Below are 25,742 nucleotides of genomic sequence, written 5' to 3'. Positions count from 1 at the left end.
GGTATTTTATACATGAATGTTTAAAAGCAATTAAACTAAAGAATGAGGTTCACAGTATTCTATACTGAAGTGATAGATTCATTATCCATTGTACCAGTATTCTCTTAAAAGATATTCAAATGAAAACTGAATGCTAGATCACTGACAGAATCTGTGAAAAGAGAGAATGCTGTTCAAACTTTTACTCCCTCATCTGGGTTATAGTATGAGGTGTGTGTAGAGGAGCATATGTAGAAAAAAGTATGAGTTGGAAAAGTAATCTAGCAAACAAACAGTATCTTTTATCTTTGTGGAGAAAAGGTATCAGAAAAAATGTAAACCATGGAACTCATGGTCCAAGACCAAGAAATTTTTTATAATTATGAACTTTATTTTTATTTACTATGCCAAGACTTTCATGAAAGAGACTTTACATTCAGTCTTTATAATTCACTTTACAGGCAAGTCCTAACATACATTTATGTACTTGGAACCAGTTTTTGAAGTCAATGTAAAAAACAATACTGTGGATACTACTTTTGCTTTTAGTCATGACTTAAGAGACTTTAAACTTTCAGGGTCAGTATTATTTTGCTATGGCAATGCTTTACCAAGAAGAAAGTGGGTAACTGTTCCCCAACAAGGTTGTATTTTTAATTAATATATAACAATATATTTTAATTAATAACATAATTGTACAGTGGCGCCCACCATCATAATTATCTATAAAATGTATTCTCTCAAATTGCTGCAGCAGAAAACTTAAAGAAACATGTAAAAAAGACCAAGAGCAAACAAAATTCAAGCATCAAAATTAAGAAAAATAGCAAGGCCATCAACCCCAAGGGACAATATAAGGTGTCAGCATTACAGTTATGATTTTCAAATGTGTGCATAAGCATGCAAACATAACTGCCCAAAGTAACTCAGCAACACGAAACTACTGTGTAAGGCAGAGAGTAACCAGAGCTGGCTCTGCAGTCTCCTCTTCCAGTGTGGCTGTCTGGTGAGTCCGAGTGCATGCTCTGGAACCCAGCAGTGGGACTGCACTACAGGGAAGACACAGTGCACCTCTTGCCCAGAAGTGATGCTGGGGGTCAGACTCTCCCTGATGTGGTGAGTAACAGGAGTTAAATACTTAAGGGGACAACAGAACATTTAAAGAAAAGTGTTTTAATGGAAAAAGTGGCATGCTGGGGACAGAATTCTGTAAAAGGCTCTACTGATATTTTCAAACAGCAACAATTACAGAGAAATCCATTTCACTAAACAAAGCCACACCCAAGAGGAGGCATTTTGATATTTCAGGCACAACTCCAAGCAGTTAAGCTCATTTAAAGTGCAAATCTGATATATTCTCTCATATTCAGATGTTTATTTGTTAAAATACTTAGTAAGTTCCCTACTATCTATATAAATACAATGAACAGTAGTCTCAGATGCCTGGAAATATTGCACAAATGAAAATGAGACTCCAAAAGAAAAATACATGTTCTCAATTATTAGAAAATTCTAAATGATACACCTCTGTAATCTATTGTTTACTGCCTTAAAACCATTCTTACCTAAACTTATAAACTCCTTAGGCCAAGTTTTCTTTAGAAAAACTGATATACATCCTATTAACAACCAAATACATTATTCTGCATACTCTTAATTTTCTCTTTCACAAATGTGAAACTTAAACCGCCTAGTAACTTCTTCCTCAGGACTTTGTATTTATACATTTCAAGTGTGTTTACTGATACCACAATAACAAAAGAATTAGTGATCTAAGCTTTTGCAGGAGGAAGGCTTGGCCCAGAGCTGATATGCAGAAGCAAAAAACAGAGAGCAAACTGAGTATGAGAAGCTGAGCTCTGGTTACTCAGGAGAACATTATGCTTGCTTCCATTTCTGACTTAACATTTACTAAAGAGCTGACCAGCATGACGCTGCAGCTTTTAAAGAAAACTGCAGGAAAATATTTTACTAGTACGAGCATTCTAGATTTTTTTCTCTTAAATATGCTTCATAATTATGTTGATAATCCTATCTTCTGCCAAGAGTAAGGCTCAACCAAGGTACAGAGAAGCTGAACCATCCATGTGTTACATTTCTACAAATTCATATAAAAAAAGAGTAAAAAGGAATAAATTACTGGAGTCAATACTTTTATGTTACAGTCAATGAAGACATTTTCTTTAGACGGGGGCGGGGTGTTAAAAATAAAAATGTGAAAAGTTTTCCCTAAGGATAAGGCCAACTTGTAAATAATATTTCATAAGGGTCTATACCAAACTTCTAAACAAAACAGAAGCGTACTATGTAATTCATTAGTACATTTTACTTTACAGAAGTAGGACAGCATCCTATTTGCAATGCATGAAATTGGTTTTCTCTCTCCTTCAAAATAAAGGATCACACACAACTACCTACAAAGCTGCAGCTGGCCAGGCTCAGCTCCACCAACAAAGCAGAGCTCTGCAGACAGCAACCCTACATTGACAGAACCTGGACTAGGCAAAGGGTTTTCTGGCATTAGCACAGGAAATCTGAAATACTAAGACACATGCTGTGGCATGAGAGTTCCACACTAGATTTGTGCTGCCCACCTAATAACAAGTCTAACAAAAGGTTCGTGGGAGCTTCACAAGCATGGCTCTTGGGGGGTAACGCCTGTATCAGAATGGGAGCAAACGCCACTTTGGGAATTGCCACTCAAGCATTTGCTGTTTTTCTCTTAAAAGAGAGCAAATAACTTCAGTAATGTACATTTCTTAAAGAAATCCCTAGAAATTCAAGTGATTTTTTGTCCATAGTTCATTTTGATATATTTGGTTAAATGATCAAAACATAATTGAGCTTGTAAGGTATTTTTGTCTAAAAATATTAATTTCAACTCACTTAGCTTTGGATGACCAGTCTAAAGATGACATGATGATCTCAGATTATGGAAGGCAAAGTTACTGAACTGTTGGACAAGTGGCCCAAAGCACGATTGCATACAAACACGTGATGGCTTGGAGGTTCCACAGCTATTTGGGTAGCACATTAAAATAATGAGCATATTTCTTTTGAAATATCGCTTAATGAAACACAACTTCCCATGTCTAGGCCTAGTTTTCTTCCCAAATCTACTTTTCAAGGAACTGTGATTCAAAAATGTACCAACTGAAAAGAAAAACCTAGGAAATCAGAACAGCAAAACTATTATGAATTTTACCTTTCTCAAGAGTCCTAAATTTTAAATTTTTTCAAAATATTTTAACTTATTTTGCTATAGAAAATAAACTTTAAGTCCCTATGTGTGGAGCAGTTATATCCCACCAAAGTTTTGTGCAAATATTTCAAGTCCATTATTCCAGTCTTCAGATATTAGCAGTCAATAAATATAAATATTACAATAAAAACTTAATTTAAAATATATGCTGTGGAACCTTAAATAAGCCTAGAGGGTTTGAACCTGAACTGCCAGCAAAACGCTAGCACCAAGACATGTTACAATAAATACACCATTAGGAATGGGTTTCAATGTGTATCACAAGCTCTCCACATCCCCCCAGTACCAAAACAAGCACAAGTGGTAATGTGTGTACGAAAAACAAGATGTTAAAGCAAAATATAATTGGCTTATATACAATACTGAACATTTTCAGCCTGGGAAATTTGCCTGTAAATCAAACAACTAGTAAAGCTTGCTGATCCTAATAAGGAAAAATAAAACTTTATGTCATAGATTTCCCACTAAAGCCGGATTTCCTTTATTCAACACCAAGATTTTGCACAGACCCTTTAAATATACAAAACACTGGCCAGAGCTCTGCTTACAGATGATCATCTTTCATTATTCCCTCATCTTTAGTTAAGTGGCAGCTATATTCACAAGGGGAACACGTGGAAAGGGGTGGGCTCCGATAAGCAGTCAACACAGACCGCAGAGCAGGACCGAATCAGCAAAGCATACTTCTTGATTGCTAACATTATGACTTTCTTGATGTGCAGGGGAATGGATGCATGATTAGAGACTTGTAGGCCTCCAAGACAGATAAGCAAACTTTTGTGTTTACCTGAGATGAGTATGCTTCGATGGTATGCACTTCAACCAGGATATAAAATGGAAGAGCCAAACCAGTGGAAACTTCCACATTTTAATTTTGATATTTGCAGGCTTTCAACAGAATCTCCAACATGGTAGCAAACAGCACATACAACTATTACAGAATAGATTTTTAAAAAACCAAATTGACAGGTGATGGCTATGTACTTAATGTATCTTTGGTTTAGGAAGACGAGAATATCGATTAGAGGCCAAACAATCCCCAGAATGCAAACTGCCATTTGGATTTTGCATGATTTCTTTCTGCCGTGCTAATGGCCTTGGGATGCTTGTCTTGGCCTGGAAGTTTTGAGGCTCTGGTCTAAGGTTGGGGATGCTTGTTTGTTTTTGTTTGAAAGAGGTGGAAGGGGGACGGAGCTTGGATACTTTCAAATTCGGATCTAGACTTGCTTGACCAGATGTTGGCTGAAGTTTTGCTGAATTACACTGAGTGACTATTGGTGACTTCTTACAAGTGGGAGTCCTACTTGGAGATGATTCAGAATCTGGAGGAGGTGCCAAAGAACTTAAGACAGGTGGCTTTAAAAGCTGCAAGGACTTGGGCTGAGATGGGCAGCCCACCAAAAGAGACTGATCTCTTCCAATTCTCATAGCTTGGTCCTCTGTGCTTGACTGGGCAGGTGTTTGAGAAGACGGTACAAACTGCATGTCACTACTTTGATTCTTTTCCAAATGGCAAGGCTCTTGAGCATTCATGGCCATGTTCCAGTTCACTTCAGAAGGTGTCCTCTTAGCCGCAACCACCGTGAACTGTGGGCTGGAGGGAAAAGGCTGGTCTTCCAAACCACTGCTGTTTTCCTGTTGTGAGCCATGTGAAAAGCTTCCATCTGGATATGCACTGCCCTGATGCAGGCCCTGGACCATGCACTCACTGCGGGCCTCGGTGTGTTGTGGCTTTGTTAATTTTCCCTGGGCATGGTCTGTGGGTCTGGGAAGGCTGCAGGAAGGCTGTAGTACTTGAGGCTGTTAAAAATTTAAAAAGAACATTAGCAGCAATTTATCTTAGAAATGATACCCAGAAGTAATGTAAGTAAAGTTTCATATATGATCTGTTGGAACCTAGTATGTTTTAATATGGAAAGTATGTGGTTTCTTAAAAGTAAAAAATGAATTGCAATATTCAAGCCAATTCACAAGACACATAAGAGTGGGAATGCAAACAAAGAATGACACAGGCAGTAAACACTGAACAAGCCCAAAACTGAACAGGGGAAAAGAAAACTCTAAAGTACTTAAAGTACTGACTGATTATAGAAAAACATTCCTACCTGAACAGATTCATCAAATATTTACAACCTTACCTACAAGAGATAGATGATTTCTATAGCACTTTTGTTCAATAGCCATAAGGCATTTATATCTAACTGTGGTCCTCAGAATATTACCCATTTTAAAGGTCTTTTAAAAAATAAAGTTGTATACCATGTTTTACGATGCTGTTCCTCTGTACAAAATTAAAATTACAGCAGATATAGAAGATATAATATTAAGAGTACATTGTCAGCTTATGTAAAATCCTAATTACATAAACAAAAAAGGTCAACACACTTTGCTACGGCTAGCCTAACTTTAATATTCCTGTTGAAAATTTTCAGAAGAAAATGTTCATTTGTTCATTTGTTGTCTCATTGTCCTCATGGCTGACATATGGAAAACACAACTACCATACCCAAAAGTAAACACCAATTTAATAAAATTAAAAATGACCAGATGTTGGGGTATAGATTGCTGACAACTTGCCTAGCATACACGAAGCCCTACATCCATCCACAGCACCACCAAAAAACGAGAAACAAAAACAAAACAACCCAGCCTCTGGAATGATGGCTGAGTGTAAAACAAACATGGAATTGTCTCTGACTGGAAATAAAGCACCAAAGCCTGAAACAGCAAAGTTCTCAAGGCCATGCAGCCTCCCAAGTACTTCTCAGCATCTCACTGTGTGATTATTCTCTACAAAAATCATACTTTTTGGCATCCAGTAAAAAAATATGAATCAGAAAAGTAATCTTCCAAAGGCCCACTGGGTTAAGTATATGCTACAAGGCCTGCCAGACCTGTCTTGATACAGGGTGGGCAGCAACAGATGTGTCATCATTATCTCTCTTACACAAATACTTTGTATTAAATAACTGTGATTAAAATATCAAGAGTTTGGGAAAAAAGGCTTTGAAATGTGAACTTTAAGGGATAATTTTTACTATTACAATAACTTTTTTATTGTGCTAACCCATAAATCTACACAGCAGTTCTAACTACTCCAACAGTAGAGGGGACCCATTTTACTGCAGCATTTATGCTCTTCGTCCTCTTGCCCCTCCTTGAGAAGCCTTAGGCAATGGGTGTCCAGGGTCAACAGCCAGGGACTGGACTGTGGCATGGCTGAGAGTGACTGGGCACAGTCTCACAATCAGGGGGCATAGCCAGCCACCATGGCACAGGCTCACTGCTGAAAAAACACAAACTTGTTACTTAAAAAAAAAAAATCAAGACAACTACCCAAAATAAATCTCTACAATGTTATGTTAAATTTTACTGCAGAATATTTAAAATAAAAGATGCTAGTGGGGCACGGTGGCAAACGCCTATAATTTCAGGACTTGAAAGGTTGAAATAGGAAGATGGCCAGAAATTCAAGACCAGCCTGGGCTATGTAAGTTCAAGGTCAGCCTAAACTACACATAGTGAGACCCTGTCTTAAAAAAACAAAACAAAAAATCCCATGCCAACTCAGTTGCTACCTAATGCTAACTGCTGCCCCAGACTTTAAAAACACTGGGTTTTTTACAATTAATTATTGCAGAGATGAACAAACTGTCCGTCAGCATGGAAGTTACTAAAATCACCACTAATTCCACAGATTCTCTCTGGAGTTCCCTAGAAAAAAATGACCAAGTCAAAGTGATCACATCCTGAGAATAATGGAAAAATAGAGCAGGACTGTATTAAGGAAACCAAAATCTACCAAAAGGTGTGGGGGGGCGACAGCATTAAATGATTATATAGGCATTTGTTTCTTTTCTTCATCTTCAAGCACAATAAGGCATCCCTGTCTCATGTTAAAAATCAACACAATTTAAGAATTCTGGAAGTATTAGTGACAAGTGAAAAAACATATGCCTATTGCCAGTACCAACAAAAAGGTCTAAACATGTGCTATCCACTGAAAGGGTTAAGAGGTATAATTTTCCAGGGAAACCCACTTTCCAGACCCCACTCTGTCTCTCAATAAATTCTTTCTACTTAAAAAATGGTATAATTTTCCAAAATAAGGAATAAACTGATCAGGATAACCAGGATAAGCTCCAGAAAGGGCTCACTGCAAATAAATCACCCTTTTGCGCTGTTCTGATCACTCACATCCAATTGACCGCTTCTCATCAGAGCACTCAGTGAAACACTGTGGAGAATCAGAAAAACTGATGCTTGTGTTACATGTGATGACGTTTCACTTCAAATGCTAAAGAACTGGGAAAAGACCAGGTTTTAGAGAATAATAAAATGTTGAGGTTTTTACCTAAAGGAATTGAACTATTATATAAATCAGAAAGTCTAAATTAGCATGTACTCAATGATTTCTATATGCTAAATAATGCAGTAAAATAGTGGTATGAGAAAATTTCCCTATCCCAAAATAAATGTTTATGTTTTATTATTTGAAAACAGTAGTTTAGGAAACCAATTCCACTACTGTGAACAAAAATGTCTCTTTCAAGAAAAAATGGGACAGTTGGGCATGGTGGTACATTTGGGGACTGAGGCAGGAGATCTGAGTTAGAGAACAGTCAAGACTACACAGTGAGTTCAAGGCCATCCTGAACTCAATAGTGCAACCTTGTCTCAAGAAACCGAAAAGAGGGCCAGGGATTTAGTTCAGTAGTGCCACCACCTGCCTTGCTGAGTTCGATCCCTGGTACCAAAAGAAAAAGGAATGACTACAACTGGCTTGCTCCTGATATGTGGAAGACTTCACGGAGAAGGCTGCACACTAAGGACTGGGTTGTTAATAATTCCCTCCTGGCAAGGTCCACAAGAAGCTACCCCTAACCACTAGCAAGCAAAAAGAGAGGTATTTTGATGCCTTGTTGCTTACACTACAACTTTCTGAAATTCTATACACTCATATAAAGGCAAGATGTTAACAATTCATCTTGTTCAAATCTATGGCTACTTCTATGCCATAAAAGATGCTCTAATACATCTTTAGAATTAATTTAAATAAAAAGGTCCCGAACCTCATGGATAATGAGAATAATAGGGAACAATATCAAACACTATTCATTTCTAAGTATCTGTTATGTGCTATGAACTGTACCAGGTGTGAAAAACCTAGAGCTGAACATGACATTGTTCCTGGGCTTAGTGGGCCCATGGGAGACAGTCAGGTAAACAAATGATGAGACCCTATCTCAAGCATAACAATTGGCAAACAGAAACAAAGGAAAACATAAGCCTGACTGGAAAGGTCACAAAAGGCATCCCAAATTTGCATTCAATCTGCAATAAGCTTTTAAAGAGTGAGTACTGGCTTGATAAGCACACAAGAAAGGGAAACCATTCTGGGTAGCTGGCCAATACATACTAGGCAGAGGCTAAAAAAGCATGTGGTATGTTCCAGTTGTTTTAAACCATCAGATTGAATGTGGAGAGAACAGTGTCGATGGGAAAGTGTGTAGGCAAAGGCAGCTCCTAAGGGAACTCATATCAGACTAAGCAGTTCTGAGTTTTGGGCCATAGATGATGGCAGATACTGATGAACATTAAGCAGAAATCGTTAAGACTCACTGTGTGTTTCAAAAGGATCACTGGGAGAATCATTCAGAAATATAGCTGGATGGCAGGAGATTACAAGTGAAACAATTAGGTAGTGGGCCACTGCCAACAGCCTGAGAGAATAATCTTACAGGTTTAAAATTAGGAAACTGTCAAGAAAACTAGAGGTCTGAAAGAGATCTGAGGATGTGCTAGGCAAGATAAGGCAACACTCCGCATCTGGGGAAGGTCTCCGGGTAAACTCAACAGTCCACTCATTTCACAGCCTCAGCAGATCACAAGACCCAGAGGACAAAAGGACTCCCCACTCCGAGGGGTACTTCGGGGAAACTCCCTGGAGTTACCAGGTGCACTGTTAGGCGCTCATCCCTTGCAACTTGTGCAAGGTTTAGTTAGCGAGGATTAGGAGACCAGGTCCAGAATTTAAAAGTTAAATACATCTAAATGGATTCAGCAACTTCAAATCTTGTATTACTTAGGTATGTAAACTTGAAAATACTATTCTGAGAATTCCCTTATTAGATGATTGCATGTGATAAGGTCAAAGGTGTCAGCAACAGGCACTACTGTTCAGCCATTCTAGGGCTTGGTAGGTGTCTTAACGACTGTCTTACATGCCTATTCTGGATGGCTTACAAAGCTAACCAGAGACCATGAGCCCCTAGCGGATGTTTACTATGCTTTACTTATTCTGTGTTGTAATTAGTAGTCCTAGTAATTTAGGACAGAGTGGGAATACTTGCTAGAAAAATTAATGAGCAAATGAATATGAGCTGTGTACTTAAAAACTTCCTCTGGCCATAAATTTTCAAAGTAATACTTTCCTATGAGGTCAATGATGGAGCATTAATGATTAAATAAAAACAAGTCTTTTTAAAAAATGATGGAAAAAGAAATTTGATCAGAGGAAAAAACATTTTCTCCAATAAGTTCAGACTTAATAATTCATGTCTGGAAGGATAGCAGGAAGGATTAATTACATGTTAACATGAGCACAAATCTCATAATGACCTACAGCTTAGTCATCAAGTGTTTTTTTCTAGAAGACTTGGCATCTCTGAACTAAGTAGGCTGGAAGGACTATCTAAAGAAGCACTCAGCTATTTTCCAATTCTAAACCTAACAATTAAATATGATTTTACATAGGAAACATTTAGACTAGATCCTCCAAGCATGCAGTAAGCATTTAATACATGTCACCTATTATTACCAAAAAGTATAAAAATGTTGAACTTAAGCTATGGCTCTTTTGCAAATGGATCTTAGTGGGGAAGAGATATTTAGCTGCATAACAATAAACCAGCAGCTGTTAAACAGGAGGTTTCTAGGCCTCAGATACATAATTCAGTAATGTCAGTAAATGTTTTAAATTGACAGGAGGCTTAACTTCTATCTTTACTGACTTCTTAAAGCTAAAAACTGGAGCTCTGACATACAAGACACTTTAAAGTTTAGAGAGAACTTTCATATGACTCTATGGAGAAGCCAGTCCAACACATATTGGATACTTAGCTTTTAGTCAGACTGACTGATTGGAGTGTCAATCCCAGACCACTGGGAAAATGATCTCATTGCCCTGAAGTGGAATTTCATAATTTATAAAAAGAGGACAAAACCAGAGTCTTTACTGATAAAACTGTGTAAATAAAAACAATATGCACATGAACTGTTTAATACACCATCCAGCAAAACTGCTTGAGAAACATTAATATACTCTGGGTTCTGAGAGGTAGTGGTTCCCTTTATTCTAAAGACAGAGATCCAAAATTTTAAGTTTACATTCATAGTCTAATTCTATGAGACTACAGGTAGAAGCTATTATCTTCTTTTTAGAATAAGCAAACTGAGGTTTAAAGAAGGAACATGTTCAAATTTCATATGCATTAGTAAATAGCAAAGCCAGAATTTTAACCATCGAAGAATTTTAAATGCAGCATTAAAACTTTATTATTCTGTTATTTGGGTAGTTCTGGTAAGTTCGCAGGCTTTCAGAATACACAGATAAGATGACTGTTTTATTATAGTCAGGTGACTTTTATTATACTCTACAGACAGACTCAAGACCATCATTCAGGTCCTTGATTTCCTGGATAATGCCTTTTTTTCCTTCCTATGTGAGCTCACCTACACAGAACAACACTCAGGCAACAAACCCAAGTCACACCATGGAGCAATATTTCTGAAAAGAGGTGGCTCCACTGTGACCTACTGGAGGATCAATAAGGAAAGGCAAATTGTCCCTCACCACTAAGACATCTTCACCTTTCCTGTCTCACACCTCCTCAAAGATCTCTAGCATTAGCTTAAGGAAAAGCACTGAGGCTAGGTTTTTGCAAGCATTCTTGTCCTTGTTCACTAGCAAAATGATAGCAGATAAAAATGTCAAGCTATAACTGGTAAAAATACACCACAGTGTGCAAATCAGAAAGTAGGAACTGTTCCGGAATGTAAAGATGCTATACCAGAAAATACATAAATTGCCTAAAATTATCTTCTAGATACATACAAACGTACTGTTATTAAATATACTTTAGTAGTTAAAAGGAAGATGAAAATGGAGCCAGCTGCAACATGCCTGTAACCTCATGCAGGCTCTGACATGCATCATGCAAAGTGGTAAAAGAAAAAACAAAAAAAGTATAAGGAAGATGGTAGGGAAAAAGTCCAAAATTGTACTGTACCACGCTTTGTCAGAGAAGTAATGGACTAACTTCTCAACTCCTTGCCAATGGCACAATGGGAGAGCAGAGACAAGAAAAAGACAGGACAACGGCATCAGAGACCACACACAACACCAAAGATCGCAGTGACTGGGCAGCAGCCAGACGTATTGCTTTACTATTGTTGTGTTTTCTAAGTATTACTCATTACTTTCCATAATATGTATATGATGAAACATATTTTAATAGGTTTATACTTTCTGGATGAAGTTGGTTTTAAGTCAGTATAAATATTTATGTCCATAGAAAAGTACATGTATGATTTCTCACACTTAGAAGGAATTACTTGACTCTTACACCAAATCTGAAAAGAATTTTGACATAATCTAATATTCATAGTCCAACGACTTAAAAAGGTTTGGCACCATGTAATCCTTTGCAAAGAAAGTAAAAATAATTTTTGGAAATACTTTTTAAAGCTTTTGCATATTATAGAAGTAGATAAATTTCAGCATTTGTTAGTTCACCTTTACTACTGCTATTGAATTAAAGACCACTAAACATATTAACTTAAATACAATGTTGCAGAATGCATGTGAAGCTCTATATTACTATGAAGAGGGAAGATTTACCTAGGTTCCTACTATAACTAGATTCAAAGTCTGTTTCTCAGGAGTTCACATGAAGCCAATCACAGTTTCTAGTATTTTTGGAAACCAAAAATGCTCGTATTTCTCTAGATCTCTGAAAACTTACAGAGAATAAGGGTTGGCAAATATAATTTACTTATAAATTAAGAAATAAGGAGTTAAGCCAGGGATTTAGTTCAGTGGTTCTGCCGCCTGCCTCGCAAGTGCAAGGTCCTGAGTTTGGTCCCCAGTACTCCCCCCAAAAAAACCAGAAAGAAATAAGGAACTAAATGGCTTTTCTTAGTCGATTATGCAGTAGGTACTTTTACAAATTATCGAAGTGATTAAGAATAACTTAAATATTTACAATACAAGCAAATCAGTTTCACATGATTAAGTGCATGGTTCTGTATCTTAAAGATAGAGTAGTTTAGAAAAAAAAATGACATCACAATAGTACAAGTCCCTTAGTGTGACCAATGTACATGGTATGTTTATCCAGAATACAACACTACTGCAAGCACTGTCATAGCAACAAATGCTGACTAAAGAAATAATCCCACAATCTCACTGTTACAAAGAGCTTTATATAATAGAAAATAGTAATTCTGTGTATCCCACAACTGCAGATGTGGAGAGAAAGGAATGCATACCTAGGTTTATGGAAAGGCCTACTGGACCATGAGTTAGGTGCACATTTCTAGTCAGTTAACTAATAATTGTACTAAATAACATTTGAGATTAGCTGCAAAAATGCACACAGTATCACATTCTATGTTAACCACATATAAATGAAAAGTTATCATACTGTAAAATGATTTAGCTGTTTCTATCAAGTTATCCTAGTTTCCAGTTCATTAAAAATATTTTATTTTTATGAAAAGTCACTCTCAGAGCTAATTTCTCATTAAAATGGTTAAGAATGAAGTTATCCCTTACATATAAAATTGATTACAGTCACACGTTAGAGTCAATCAGCTTGAGCCATTTAAATTTTGATGGCATGAGCATGTGCCCCTGGAAAGAGCACATCCTTTTAAATAATGCCCTTCTAACAGAACACAAGGGTAAACTGCACAGAAGGAGTATCTCTGTACCTAGAAATACAACCAGGGTCAAGCAATAGTCAGTTAAAATGTATCCATATGATAATGCGTTAACCTCCAGCCCTAAGGTAGAGACTGTAAGAAATATTGACTACATGAAAAGTTTATGTAACATACTATATGAAAAAAATCTAAGCAAAAAACTGAAAATATAAAATAAAAAGATTAGAAGGAAATAAAATATGTTATTTTAATTACTCTACAGTGAGCCATTACATTACACTATAAATAAGAAAATTTAAGTTTTAAATAAAATATCACAGTACTATATTTACAATAACATAAAATTCAGGTTCTGGACTTAGAATGGTCACTGATTTGGTCATTTACTCTGATTTATTTATTTACATTTTCCCTATAAAATCTGGATAATAATAGCTCTGACTCAAAGAGTTACAGTGAGGATCAAGTGATAATTTAAATACAATGCCTAGAAAAACACTTAAGATATTAAAAACCATTGTAAGTAAAATTAGTTCTTTCCTCTTTCTTAAATATATGGCTAAACTTTTAAAACTATACATAAAAATTTCTATGTGAAAAATTTGTAAAAATGCAGCATTAGATAATCAGACTAATAAGAGGGTATGAATCCAGACAGCACAATTCTCCAGCTAAAAAGGCTGAAAGAATAAACAAAGCCAGAGAAGTATGGTTGAGAGCACACAGGCCAGCAACCAGGGAACGTGCAGAGTGGGTGCCCTGGCTGATCTGGGCCACATAACTGCCTCAGGTGCTTAAACTGCTCTTTTTGTTTCTTCCTCATTAATTTTTTACTAGTACATAATGACAACATTTCTTGTGGAGATGTGATATGTATATATAACACATCTCAGCTCTTTCCTTTATCACCTTTCCCCTCCCTTCTCATTCTCCTCCCTCCACCCCTTGGTCTTCTTCCCATATGCTAAAGATCCATCAAGCTATTTCCTATTGTCTTTTACTTCACTCTTTATATTTTGGGTTTCTCATATAAGCGAAACCATGCAATATTTGGGACCATGTGACTGATTTATTTCACTTCACATTATGGTCTCACGGTGCATCCATTTACCTATAAATTTATCAATCAAGTTTATTCTTCTTTATGGCAGAGTAGTACTCCATTGGGTATAAATACCACATTTTCTATATCCATTCATCTATTTGGACAGACACATAGGCTGCTTCCAAGATTTAGCTGTTGTGATATAAAAATGGGTGTGCATACATTACTGTAACATGATGTCTGTAACTCCTCCAGGAAGATACCTAGAAGGGAAATAGCTGGGTCGAATGGAATCTCATTTTAGTTTTCTGAGCCATTTTATTTCCAAAACACAAAAAAATTTGTCTCAGCATAGGCTTAATCCTTAGGAGGCACCACTTAAAAATAAAGTCTATTTCTGGAAATATGGCTTTACTAGGTTATATATACAAAATCTATGCATATTACATTATCTAGGCTTCATGTTTAAAGCTGGTGCATTAATATGGGTGGACAAAACAGACTGGTGTTTTTATAACTGCAAGCTGCCAGTAAGAATTTTAAAAACTCAAATAGAATATAGCAAAGAAAATAAAATACCAAGAGTAGCAGCAGAGCTGCTTCATGAATATTTTATCAGAATTTTAAATATATACACACGTGTACTGGGTTGTAAATACATACTATCATTTAATAAATACATACTGAGCTGTGCTGCAAAATGAATTTATTCTCACTTGTCAAAATGGTTTGTGAAAATACCTCCTGAAGGTTATAAGAGGAAGAGGACATCCGACAGTATAAATCTGATTCTTAATGTAATTCTGGTGATAATTCTTATTACAATATAAACTTAAAAGGGCTGGGGATTTAGCTCAGTGGTTCTGCCACCTGCCTTGCAAGCACAAGGACCCGAGTTTGATCCCCGGTATCAAAAACAAAAACAATATAAACTTAAAAATCAGGCAATACCCACTAAGAAATTACTAAGGTATATGTAGATGCATATACGTCATTTTTGTTGATTTAAAACCATTTTTTTCCTTTCTTACCTGAGTTATTACATATAGAAGGTAAAGAGAGATTTTTCTAAATTTTTTTTTAAGTAAAGTACCAAAGAACAAATTTTTAAAGCCTGGTTAGCTTTTAAAATAAGTACATATTATTTCAAAATATGCTCTGTGAAGCAACTACTATTCCTATAAGGACACACTCTGGCAAGAAACACTATTTGGGATTACCATTAAGGTATTCGGCTTACTGTAACGGATTATTTTACTACATTTTCTTATGGATAGATTATCGTTCATAATTTTATATATTTGCAAACCTGAGTACAAAGACAACACCAATGCCAGCTAAATAAATTTGGAGAAAAGGTAAAAGTCTTTACTGACAGCAGGAAAGAGTTAAATATCCAAAAAATCTAAATGTAAATTGTTCTCCGCTAATCAAGAAAAAAATTTAATTTGAAATCAACAGATAAACATCATAAAGTAGGTACCAATAAACTGAAAAGAAATGCAAGTAAAAAATTCTTGGGATTGAGAGGAGAATACAAACCAGGAACTCCCATTTTTCTCCATTTCTCTAGAGTTACTCTTAAATTTAGCAAGAACAGTCCTGGCCAGGAGTGCTTTTCTAAAGTGACCTGGGATAAATATTTCTTATAAACATTATTGCACTATATGTACATTTAGAACAGATTCTCTCTTTCTTTTTTCTTTTTTTTCTTTTTGTAGAACAGGTTATCTTTTAGTACTGAATGCTGACTACTACCTTTTAGTATGTTTGTCATACCTAATTATCACATTCATGCTGGGGAATTACACAAAATGCACCTTTATCATTTTTACTCCTGCATTCCTTCCCTTCCCTCCCATTACTCGCATTACCCCAACAAACAAAACCAGTTGCCCCAACTGAGGACTCTCAGCCTAGTCTATCTAGCTTCTACATTTAGCAGATAATACAGTGCACTCAAGATTGGCTCAAGAGGGCATCAGAAAGAAATTTTTACCTTCTACCTTCCTCATTTTACCCAGTTCTCCAAAAATGAGCACCAGGAACTACATAATGACTAAATGAGCAGTCAAATATTATCTCACTAAATATAAGTTTAGTGTAGGAAATGGTGAGACCTATTCTAAAACACTCTGGAAAACCACTAGATTTATTCTTGGAATTCTACTCCTTCGTCTATACTTTATCAATTAAAAAATGTTGGTAAACTGCTCAGGATAAATGGTCTAGGGATAAATCTAAAATAGTATAGTGGTTTAAACTTATTTTTCCTCCAAAGAAACATCTCAAGTTCAGTAAGAGCTGTCAAAACATGTGAACAACTGCTCTGGTTATTACTTTCCACAAACAGGATTCTACAAGTATCTATGACCAAATCCCAGGGCTAGTTCTGTTGGAGACATTCAGGAACTTTCTCAGGAAAAGACTTCAGTGTGTCAGTATTCCCTCAAGTAGCCCCAAATCTGCAGAACCAAAGCCTTGTGCTGCAAAGGAAGAGGTCTGACTTAGAAAGATACTGATGACAGTATCGTAGGAGAGTATTGTTCATACTTGTGAATGAAAAAGCTCTGAACCTCTTAAAGAGGGAAGCAACAACAGAAAGCGGAGAGCAGTGGGTCAAAAATAAACCAGTGGAATGAGTATTTTTTAAGTAAACATAAAGCTCTATTTTCAAAATAGAAAATTAAGTCTAGATTTCAATTCCCTATTCCATTCTAGTTGAGAAGAAGGAGGAGGAGGAAAAAACAAGAGTTGCTTAAAAGGGACTTCCAAAAGTACAAAGGCAGGTAAGTTAATCTGCAGTGGAATCTGTAAAAGCCAGGCTGGTGAGCAGCTACAGCTTGGGGATATATCATCATCTATTATAACTGTCCTTCAAAATTTCAATTCATTCACTCACAATTTAGTGACGCCTCATAAAGGTGTAAGACAGTATTCCTCTTCTCATTGCTTCCCCTAAAGAAATTACCTTGCTTCTAAATAACTTACTTTAAAAAGTTATTCAAACTGTATTTTTCATTAAAACAAAAAGCACACAAGGGAAAGAGAGACCAAAAAATAAACTTCACATCTTGCCTGGAATTCATGTTGACACCTCGTAATTTTTACTAATTCAAGAAATAAAAACTGTATTTAAGTAAACCACGTTCCTAATTGCTTTTGAATGTTTGACACTTCATATACATAAAGATAATGATGATATTGACATGAATCACAAATCAGGATAAAGCCATGGATAAAAGTAACTCTGAATTTTTTTTTCATTAATATTAGCTTTTTTGGGTGACTTTTCAAAAAAGATAAAATATAACCAACTTACCAGGTATACTTAAGAATATAATGCAAAATAATAAACACTGTTTTGGAAAGTAGATTTAATGTAAATAAAAATGTTAAAGTCAAACAATAACTAAATCATTAGAAATGTTAGTAAACCATGCATATTCAAAGCCATTTCTTCTGTGCTGTGAAGCAGCTGATAAATTACAAAGACATATTAGTTGTTAAAAAAAAAAAACTTGAAAAGAACTGCAAGATATTTTAGGTAACAGTGAAATAGTCAAAGCTTTTGATTAAGAAATCTCTGAGAAATGTGCAACAGTCTAGCAAGCCTGTTCCCTAAACAGTATGCATCCGTCCATCGAATCACCATGGAGAATATACGCAGTTTCTCAAGTAACTAGATGAAAAACATTTTTTAAATTCTCCTATCTCCAGGTCTTAGGGAAAAAAATGCAGGTGATAACAGATGCACACAGGTAGGTCTAGGGTCACTGGCAATAGGGTTAAATAGCATCAGGATGGAACTAACCTCAGAGAGCTTTCCTGAGGTCCTAAGTAGAGGGCATTTACATGCAGTCAAAGGATGTGTTAAGGAGACCCCTGCACTGAGCGAGCTGATTTAGCATCTGCCTGCAGGTCACTGGGGATGGTAAGAGGAGGTGCTGGGGAGGGACACGACATGCAGAAGGGAAATACCATGAACAGGAAGCCAGAGCAGGAGAGGAGTGAGAGGCACAGACTCACTCTGTCTGCGGTGCGGTGGAACACTCCGTGGGATCCCTTGGAAGGAGCCCTGCCAAGGAGAGAAGGAGGGAGCAGAATACCCACCCTGTGCAGAGAGAGAGACAGGGTAGGGAGGTATAATAAAAAAAGGGGAACCAAAAAATAAAGAAACCAGTCATACTTCGTCTCGTTTTTTGTTTGTTTTTTTTTAAATAACAGCAACAGTGTTAATGAGAATATATTTAACTTTAAAATACAGGCAGCTCAAATTACAACAAATACACCATAATGCAAACAAGTTACATACTAAATGTTTCTAAGAATATAATATTCTTTCCTCTAATTTGTAGTTAACAAAAAAGAAATAACAGTCTTTCTGGTGCATATCACAATCACTATCATATTATTTATTTAGAGTATCAAATTCTAATGTTCAGGAAGGGAAGAATTTTAGACAGGGAGAGACTATTAAACATACATAAAATGCATTAATTTATGAATCAAGCAATCATAAAAATACCACATGAAATTATTTCTTTTTAAATTATAGGTTTTCAGAGATTAGAAGTAAAAGAAAGAACATAAGCTAAAATTAGCAGAACCAACACAGCAGCAAAAAGACTTAAGATGTTGTGACAGTAAGTCCTTTATAAAGAACATGATTTGCAGGCCAGCTTATACACACACACTTTTTAATCTGAGTAATTCCCAATTTCTTAGCTTTCGTTATTTTAATAACAGATTACTGGGAGTAGAATACACTTGAAATGTCATTGTGACTTCTCACTTTCAAAATCAAACTGTGTCTTTAAGAAAGTAACTATTCAGTATCACACAAATAGAACCAGATTTAGATTAGGTCTCCCATTTGTTAATACACAGCCTCCTTGTTGATCAAGACATCCACAAATAAAACCATTAAAATGCTCTTAGAATATCACCAAAGAAAATGAGCCATAGATCTTTATCACACTAGTCAAATTTGCAAAAGAAAATATGCAGTTTTTCATACTAATTAATCTGACAGAAACAATGTTGTTTTAGTAAATTACTAATACGGCTTTACTGGTGTTTACAGATTTTATGAACACTATTTCAAAAAAAAAGTTTTCCACCTCTTTGTCAACATTCCTTGGCTCAATTAGGTATAATAAATCTATTTCTTCAAACTGAAGGGTAAGCCCACATTGTGCAATATAAAATAAAAACAAGATCCATTTTCTATGCTGATAGAGGTGGGGAAAGAGCTACAAGAAACTGAACAGAATTATTAAGTTTTAGAATAGTCCAGTAAATACAGATCCTGTGTTTTAACTTTTTTCAAATCTTGTCTTTAAAAATTAATATACTTTTTTCACTAGCCATATTGATTTTTAGAAAAATAGCTTAGAAAATATTGAATATGGTATAACCCTACATACTCTCCATAGATACTATATGTGGCAACTGTGTATTTGGGTAGTTCTGGGTCAAAGGTTTTAGGCAAACAAGTCAACAACAGATCCTCCTTATGATTATAACCAAAGCCAAGTTTCCAGCCACTCCCCAAATCCCAACTACAACAAAAGTGGCGACAAGGGTAGGATTCAAATCCATGCAGATATAGTGTGGTACTTGCTGTGATGTTGCCTGGCCACGTTGCTTAAGCTTCAAAGCCTTGAGAATCAATTTGAAAGGTTTTGAGAGACTGACCAGAGGCAACCCTGGTATGCTCTAAATTGTAATGGAGACTCTGGTCAAAGCCCAGAAAATCAGAGTACTGTGAAAACGTTGCCAGTTGGGATGAGGCTTTGGAGGCCTCTGGTGACTGCACTGACTGCTGGATCCAAGCAGTGTATGTTGTGCTTTGGCAGGAAATTGATCTGCATTTTGCTTCTGTTTAAAGACACTGCCTGAGTGGCAGAAAAATTTCAATACAGTATATTGTTGGGATGGTGGTATGGTTAGTGTTGAAGGCTTTGGGACAGATCGATGTTGGAAATTAAGAGTGGAGAAGCAGCAGGATGTTTAGAAGCATTTGGCCAGAGGAGAGGCTCCAGTTCAGTTTTGGATTGCAAGGATGAAACAGAGGACAGCATGGTATTGTTGAGAAGGAACAGGATAATGGAAAAATGACCTGAGGTCTTTCACCAGAAAAGAGAATGTATTTGAGATGCAGAAGATTCCTTGGGACATCTTTTAGTGTTGCCTCACTGGTTGTCAAAGTTAAAGGGAAGTAAGGATTGTGATTTTAATAGTTCTCTCTTATTATGATTTTAATATAGTTATATGTTTATGTATGTAAGACTGTTTTTTAAAAGTTGCTAAGTCCTGTACATAAATGGAAACCCAAAGAATTTTAAAATTTGAAGCCATAATGTGGAAATGAGTGCAATAAGAATTGTATATATGTAGGGGCTGGGGATTTAGCCCAGTTGGTTCCATTGCCTGCCTTGCAATGGCAAAGTCTTGAGTTCAATCTCCAGTACAAAACAACAACAACAAAAACAATAAAGAATTGCATATATATAATTGTTATATTGATGTAAATCTGAAGAGATTGAGATATGTTAACTTTTCACAAGCTGCCACTACAGACTACGCTTCAAGGAAATGTGCCTGGTTATCCAGTTGACCAGGGGTGGATTGTGGTGGGTTAACTAATGGTCAACTTGTAACACCCAACTGAACTGAATCAGCGTGGTCTGGGCATGGAAGGCCACCTGAAGATTGTTACAAATAGCCTAAAAAAGACAACTGGAGGGGAAGATCAAACACTATTGATTTTCTAGGAAAAGCCTGTTGCGGACAGTTTTCCTAATGTGAACTTAGCTCTTCTTGGAAGAGGAGCTCAGGGCCTTACTGTCACTGGGAATGGCTGTTCTTCTCATCAGGGGAGCTGTGATCTTCACCATGAACATCACTTCCTGGCTCCAATGTAGATCCCTCAGCCTGATGGACAAATCCTTCACTCCACCAGTGTAAGTTTTCTGGTTTCTACTGGCCTTTGGACCTTCCAAGAGCAGATCCTCAACACAGACAAGTGTGAGACACTGCCATGGGCTTTAGGCCACTGGCTGGACTTGTGGAGGACATTGCCTTGAACTCTGGGCCTTTAGCTGAACTTGTGTGGGATATTGCTGTGAGATCCAGGCCCTGGCTGGATTCTTAGGGCCTCCAGGGTGCAGCTAATCTCTTGCATTCTTTTGTATTTGACTTTTTGGGTAAATATTATAAAATAATCCTACATATCTGTCCCTATCTATCCCCACTCCAGAGTCATTGCTATCTTTAATTTTATTTCTCTATATGGCATTAAACAATTAATCAAATTTGTCTCTCCTGCTAAGTCATTCATTTGTAAAACAATGGAAGCATCTGTCACAGTTCTTACAACTTTGTGGGAGTCTTAAAAGATATTAAATATCCTGCCTTCTCTAGCCTAATACTCACCAGTACTGAGCAAACTCTAAATAACTATTTATTGATTTTAAATGAATTAAACTGTCTCATTTATCTATAGATGGAACTGTAATATCTATCTGTCAGTATTGACCACACATTATAATCACCTAAGACATTTGAAATAAAAATAGTGACACTACATATATTTCACTAAGACCAACAAATCAGTGTCTGGGACAGGCCAGAGATGAGAGAGACCACTGTGTCACATAAATACGTACACAGCTCTGCCCACTATGTCAAGGGATGGCTACCTATCAGCTGACAGGACACTGTGTGCCAACAAAGCTTAGGCCCCAAAAGGCTAAGAAAGCTACTCATTTTATTTCTGCCTGCCCAAAATGCCTTCCTTGCCTTCTCTAACCACCTGTTAAAATCCTATCCAGCTGCCCCAGCCCAATTCAAGTACATTTCCTAAAAGCTTTTCCTGATCTTAGCTCAATAAAATACAATCACTCTTATAAATATTCACAGGTCTTGGAATTCCTGCCTAGAGAAATTTTTCTCTTTTTACTATGTTGATATATATATATATAGAGAGAGAGATAACTATTTCTCTCTCTCTCTCTCTCTCTCTCTATCTATATATATATATATATATATATAACTTATAAATATTCACAGGTCTTGGAATTCCTGCCTAGAGAAATTTTTCTCTTTTTACTATGTTGATATATATATATATAGAGAGATATCTATTTCTCTCTCTCTCTCTCTCTCTCTCTCTCTCTATATATATATATATATCTAAACATATATTTCATATATATCTCTATATATCTAAAAAACTATGTAGATACATATACAGTTTTTTTAATCTTCTACTAAATATATGCACTGAGGATGGCAGATCTCTTACTTTTCTTGGTGTCAACTATAGTTTTTGTCCAGTGATTTACACAGAGCAGAAAAAAATAACATATCCTGATCAATATTTCACAAAGAAGCAACTGCAGGTACACAGGATGGAGCCAACACATTTCTTTCTTTTCCTGCTGTTAAGTACAGCTAAAAGCACCGCATACTACACATAACACAAACACAAAACCTCTGAAAGGTGGAGAGCAAAAGGCCACTCAGCTAAGGACCTTGGGAACTGAAGAAAAACATGGTAGGAAGCTCCTGTGTTTTCTTTTTCTGTAATATACCCTAAGCTGCATGATGACAAAGCCAACACCTGGAAACATCAATGAATGCAAACAAACAAAAGGCCTGCTCCTCTAGCTAAAAGTCCAGGACAGGGAGGTAGTCCAGCAATGCAACAAACTTGTAAATAGTAACCTTCCTAGTGTCACATAAAACCTGTGTTCCCAGTCCCTTTTCCTGTCAGAAAAGGCCAACTGAGCATGATATTGTCTTATGCAGTCCTTAAAATATGTATAGAAAATATTTAAGATTCCTATAAATGGAGGTGGACTTAAAGGGAGATATATTTTCTACATACAGTATTATAGTCAGCTAATAGAAATTAATATACAGAGAGGGACTGGGCTCTCAAGGAAGTCAACATAAAAATAAAGACATGAGAATTGTGGCTGGAGGCAGAAGAAGGCCAGACCTCAAGATAAGAGATGCAGTGGCCAGGCCTGCATGTCTCCCTAAGGGATAAGAAGTAACTTGAGATTATACTGCAATTAGCACCACCAGTAAGTACAGATAGGCAACAGTCACCCAGGTGGGTAATGGAGCATCTGAACCTATCCCTTTCTGAGGACATCTCTGCTCTTTTCATGCACCCGTGCTATATGACACATTTCCCTATTAGATCAGTATTAGGTAAGTGGCTATACATGTAATTCTATAGGTTGATGGTAGTTTGAACCATGTTGTATCCACATTGTAACTTTGCAGCAAAAATTACCCATGACAAAGGGCCTCAGTGATAAAAATTTCCTACTCTTAACCTCCACTATCACTTGGAATTCAATCTTCAATATTCCGGGGACACAAACTCGGCACATCTGACATCTAGCAGGTGTGTAGTTGTATTTCTCCTATGTCAATAGGAGACTATATATGATCATGCAAATATAGCATAACACCTAGAGCAACAACTAAAATATCTGTATGAGATAAACTCAAAACACTATATATAGAAAGAAAAAGGAACAAGTAACAGAGAAAAAAAAATGAAGACACAAAACAGAAATGGCAGACTCAACCCCTATTATAGTAATAATTACATCAAATATAAAGTGTTGAAAGACAGCAATTTAAAAAGATTGGCATATAGGGCTGGGGATTTAGCTCAGTAGTTCTGACACCTGCCTCACAAGGGCAAGGTCCCTAGTTCAATCTCTGATTAAAAAAAATTTTTTTAAAAGATTGGCACAATAAATCATGACCCAATTATATGCAGACTAAAGGAAATTCATTTTATGTGTAGTAATACAGGTATTTTTACAGTAAAAGATACACCAAGTGAAAAAATCAAAAGAAAGCAGCACAATGTGGGTGTGCAAGGCTAAGGCAAGAGGACTCCAAGTTCAAACCCAACCTGGAGTCAATCAGGACTTCAAACAAGCCATACACTCAGATCATTTAATAGGAGGGTTAAGGAAAAAGAACTCCACTGCTCAATGAATGGCCATGAAGCTCTGTTTGTTTAGAAATTTGGGAAAGAGAAACTATTTTTTGCTGTTTCTGAAATATTTATTTTTGCAATGCTTTACATGAAACCCAGAGAGCCTTGGGGTGACTAAGCTGCATCCCCAGTCCCTTTCATTTTGACAGGGTCTTGCTGAGTTGCCCATTTAGCCCTGAAGTGCAATCCTGATCCTCCTGCCTTAGCTCCCAAATTATATGGGATTGCAGGCATGTGCCACCACTCCCAGCTTCCTATTGTTATTTTAGAGGGAACTCTCTAAGCATAAAACACTAAAAAGGCATTCTCAGCCAGGCGTGGTGGCACACACCTGTAATCCCAGCACTTGGGAGGCTGAGATAGGAGGATCGCTGTGAGTTCGAGACCAGCCTGGGGTACATAGAGAGTTCCAGGTCAGTCTCAACTACATAGTGAGACCCTGTCTCAAAAAACAAAACAAAACAAAAAAATAATGATAAAAATAAAATAAAAAGGCATTCTCTAGGCAAAGCATAAAAAAAAAATCAAAAGCACAACTACTAGAAATACTAAAGAGACACTTTTAAATATAGAAATGCTTTCTAACTGGAGTGTTCCAGGAAGGAGAGACCTAATAAATTACCACTCTGTTAGCACACATTAAAATAGTGATTTTTATTACCTCTTATGGAAGCAGATTAACTTTTTCAAAAAGATAAATCTGATCATATTATTTCCTGGAAAGGCAATAGGATCACCTGTTTCTCACTGGCTGCTGTGATTCCAACAATAAAATTTCAGTCTGTCCTGCCCACATCCTAAATTAAACTCTAACATTACACAAATGAAATGGATTTCAACAGCAGAAAATTGGTGCTATCTTTTGTTTTCTATCAGAACAAACGACTTCTCTTACTGCATACTGAAAGTTTCAAAAACACCTTCTACAGTTCTGGCATTTGGTACTATATATTATAGACTTCAATAATCTTAAATTTCTGAAAAAATCATTCAACTGCTGTAATATCCATATTTAATTTGTTCCTAGCCTTAAAAAATAATTCCATTTTCAGTTATTTGTTTCAGAAATAACTGAGAAATGCAAAATACTGTTGTTTTTTTAAAAACTGGCAACAAAGGCAATCTTTCTTGTATCGTCATAAACTCTGCATGTCAGAAGCCATGTCTCACACACAGCTCCTGCCAACATCTATAAAGCTAACTGACACAGGCCATAGTCAACAGCCAGTGTCAAATCTTGACTAAATATTATACAATTTAAAAGTAACTGTGAGACGAGATCATAAATGTTACTTGTTTTTAATATCAATGTATATGTATTTTTCACTTAAAATGTTTAATGGCACATTTTAAATACACATAGTAATGAATATAAATAAATAAAAGACCTTGGAAAAGAAATAAATCCCATTATGTTCCTTTGAGTACCCTATCTCCAGATCTGTCTGTCTGTCTGTCTACCCACCAACCCA

The 25,742-nt window shown here is 36.4% G+C and overlaps 1 protein-coding gene across 5 annotated transcripts in view; it reads right to left on the bottom strand.

The window, feature by feature from the left end:
• Positions 1-1,527: 1,527 nt before the first annotated feature.
• The window catches only part of Ccser2 (coiled-coil serine rich protein 2), a 158,232-nt gene continuing 134,017 nt past the window's right edge, over positions 1,528-25,742 (bottom strand). For 3 of the 5 annotated variants that reach the window (XM_010622592.2, XM_033761712.1, XM_010622596.3), the window contains one exon: positions 1,528-5,041. In XM_010622592.2, coding sequence (XP_010620894.1) covers positions 4,226-5,041 — 816 coding nt within the window. In that variant the 3' untranslated portion in view covers positions 1,528-4,225. Of the gene's footprint in view, positions 5,042-18,215; positions 18,349-25,742 lie in introns of all 5 variants that reach the window. The other 2 variants (XM_010622593.3, XM_010622594.3) reach the window with 2 other exon arrangements.

This window comes from Fukomys damarensis, unplaced genomic scaffold (assembly GCF_012274545.1).
Source record: "Fukomys damarensis isolate Sample0158 unplaced genomic scaffold, DMR_v1.0_HiC HiC_scaffold_1, whole genome shotgun sequence".
In the NCBI taxonomy this organism is placed as follows: domain Eukaryota; kingdom Metazoa; phylum Chordata; class Mammalia; order Rodentia; family Bathyergidae; genus Fukomys; species Fukomys damarensis.
This window is presented reverse-complemented; position numbering and strand designations above follow the sequence as displayed.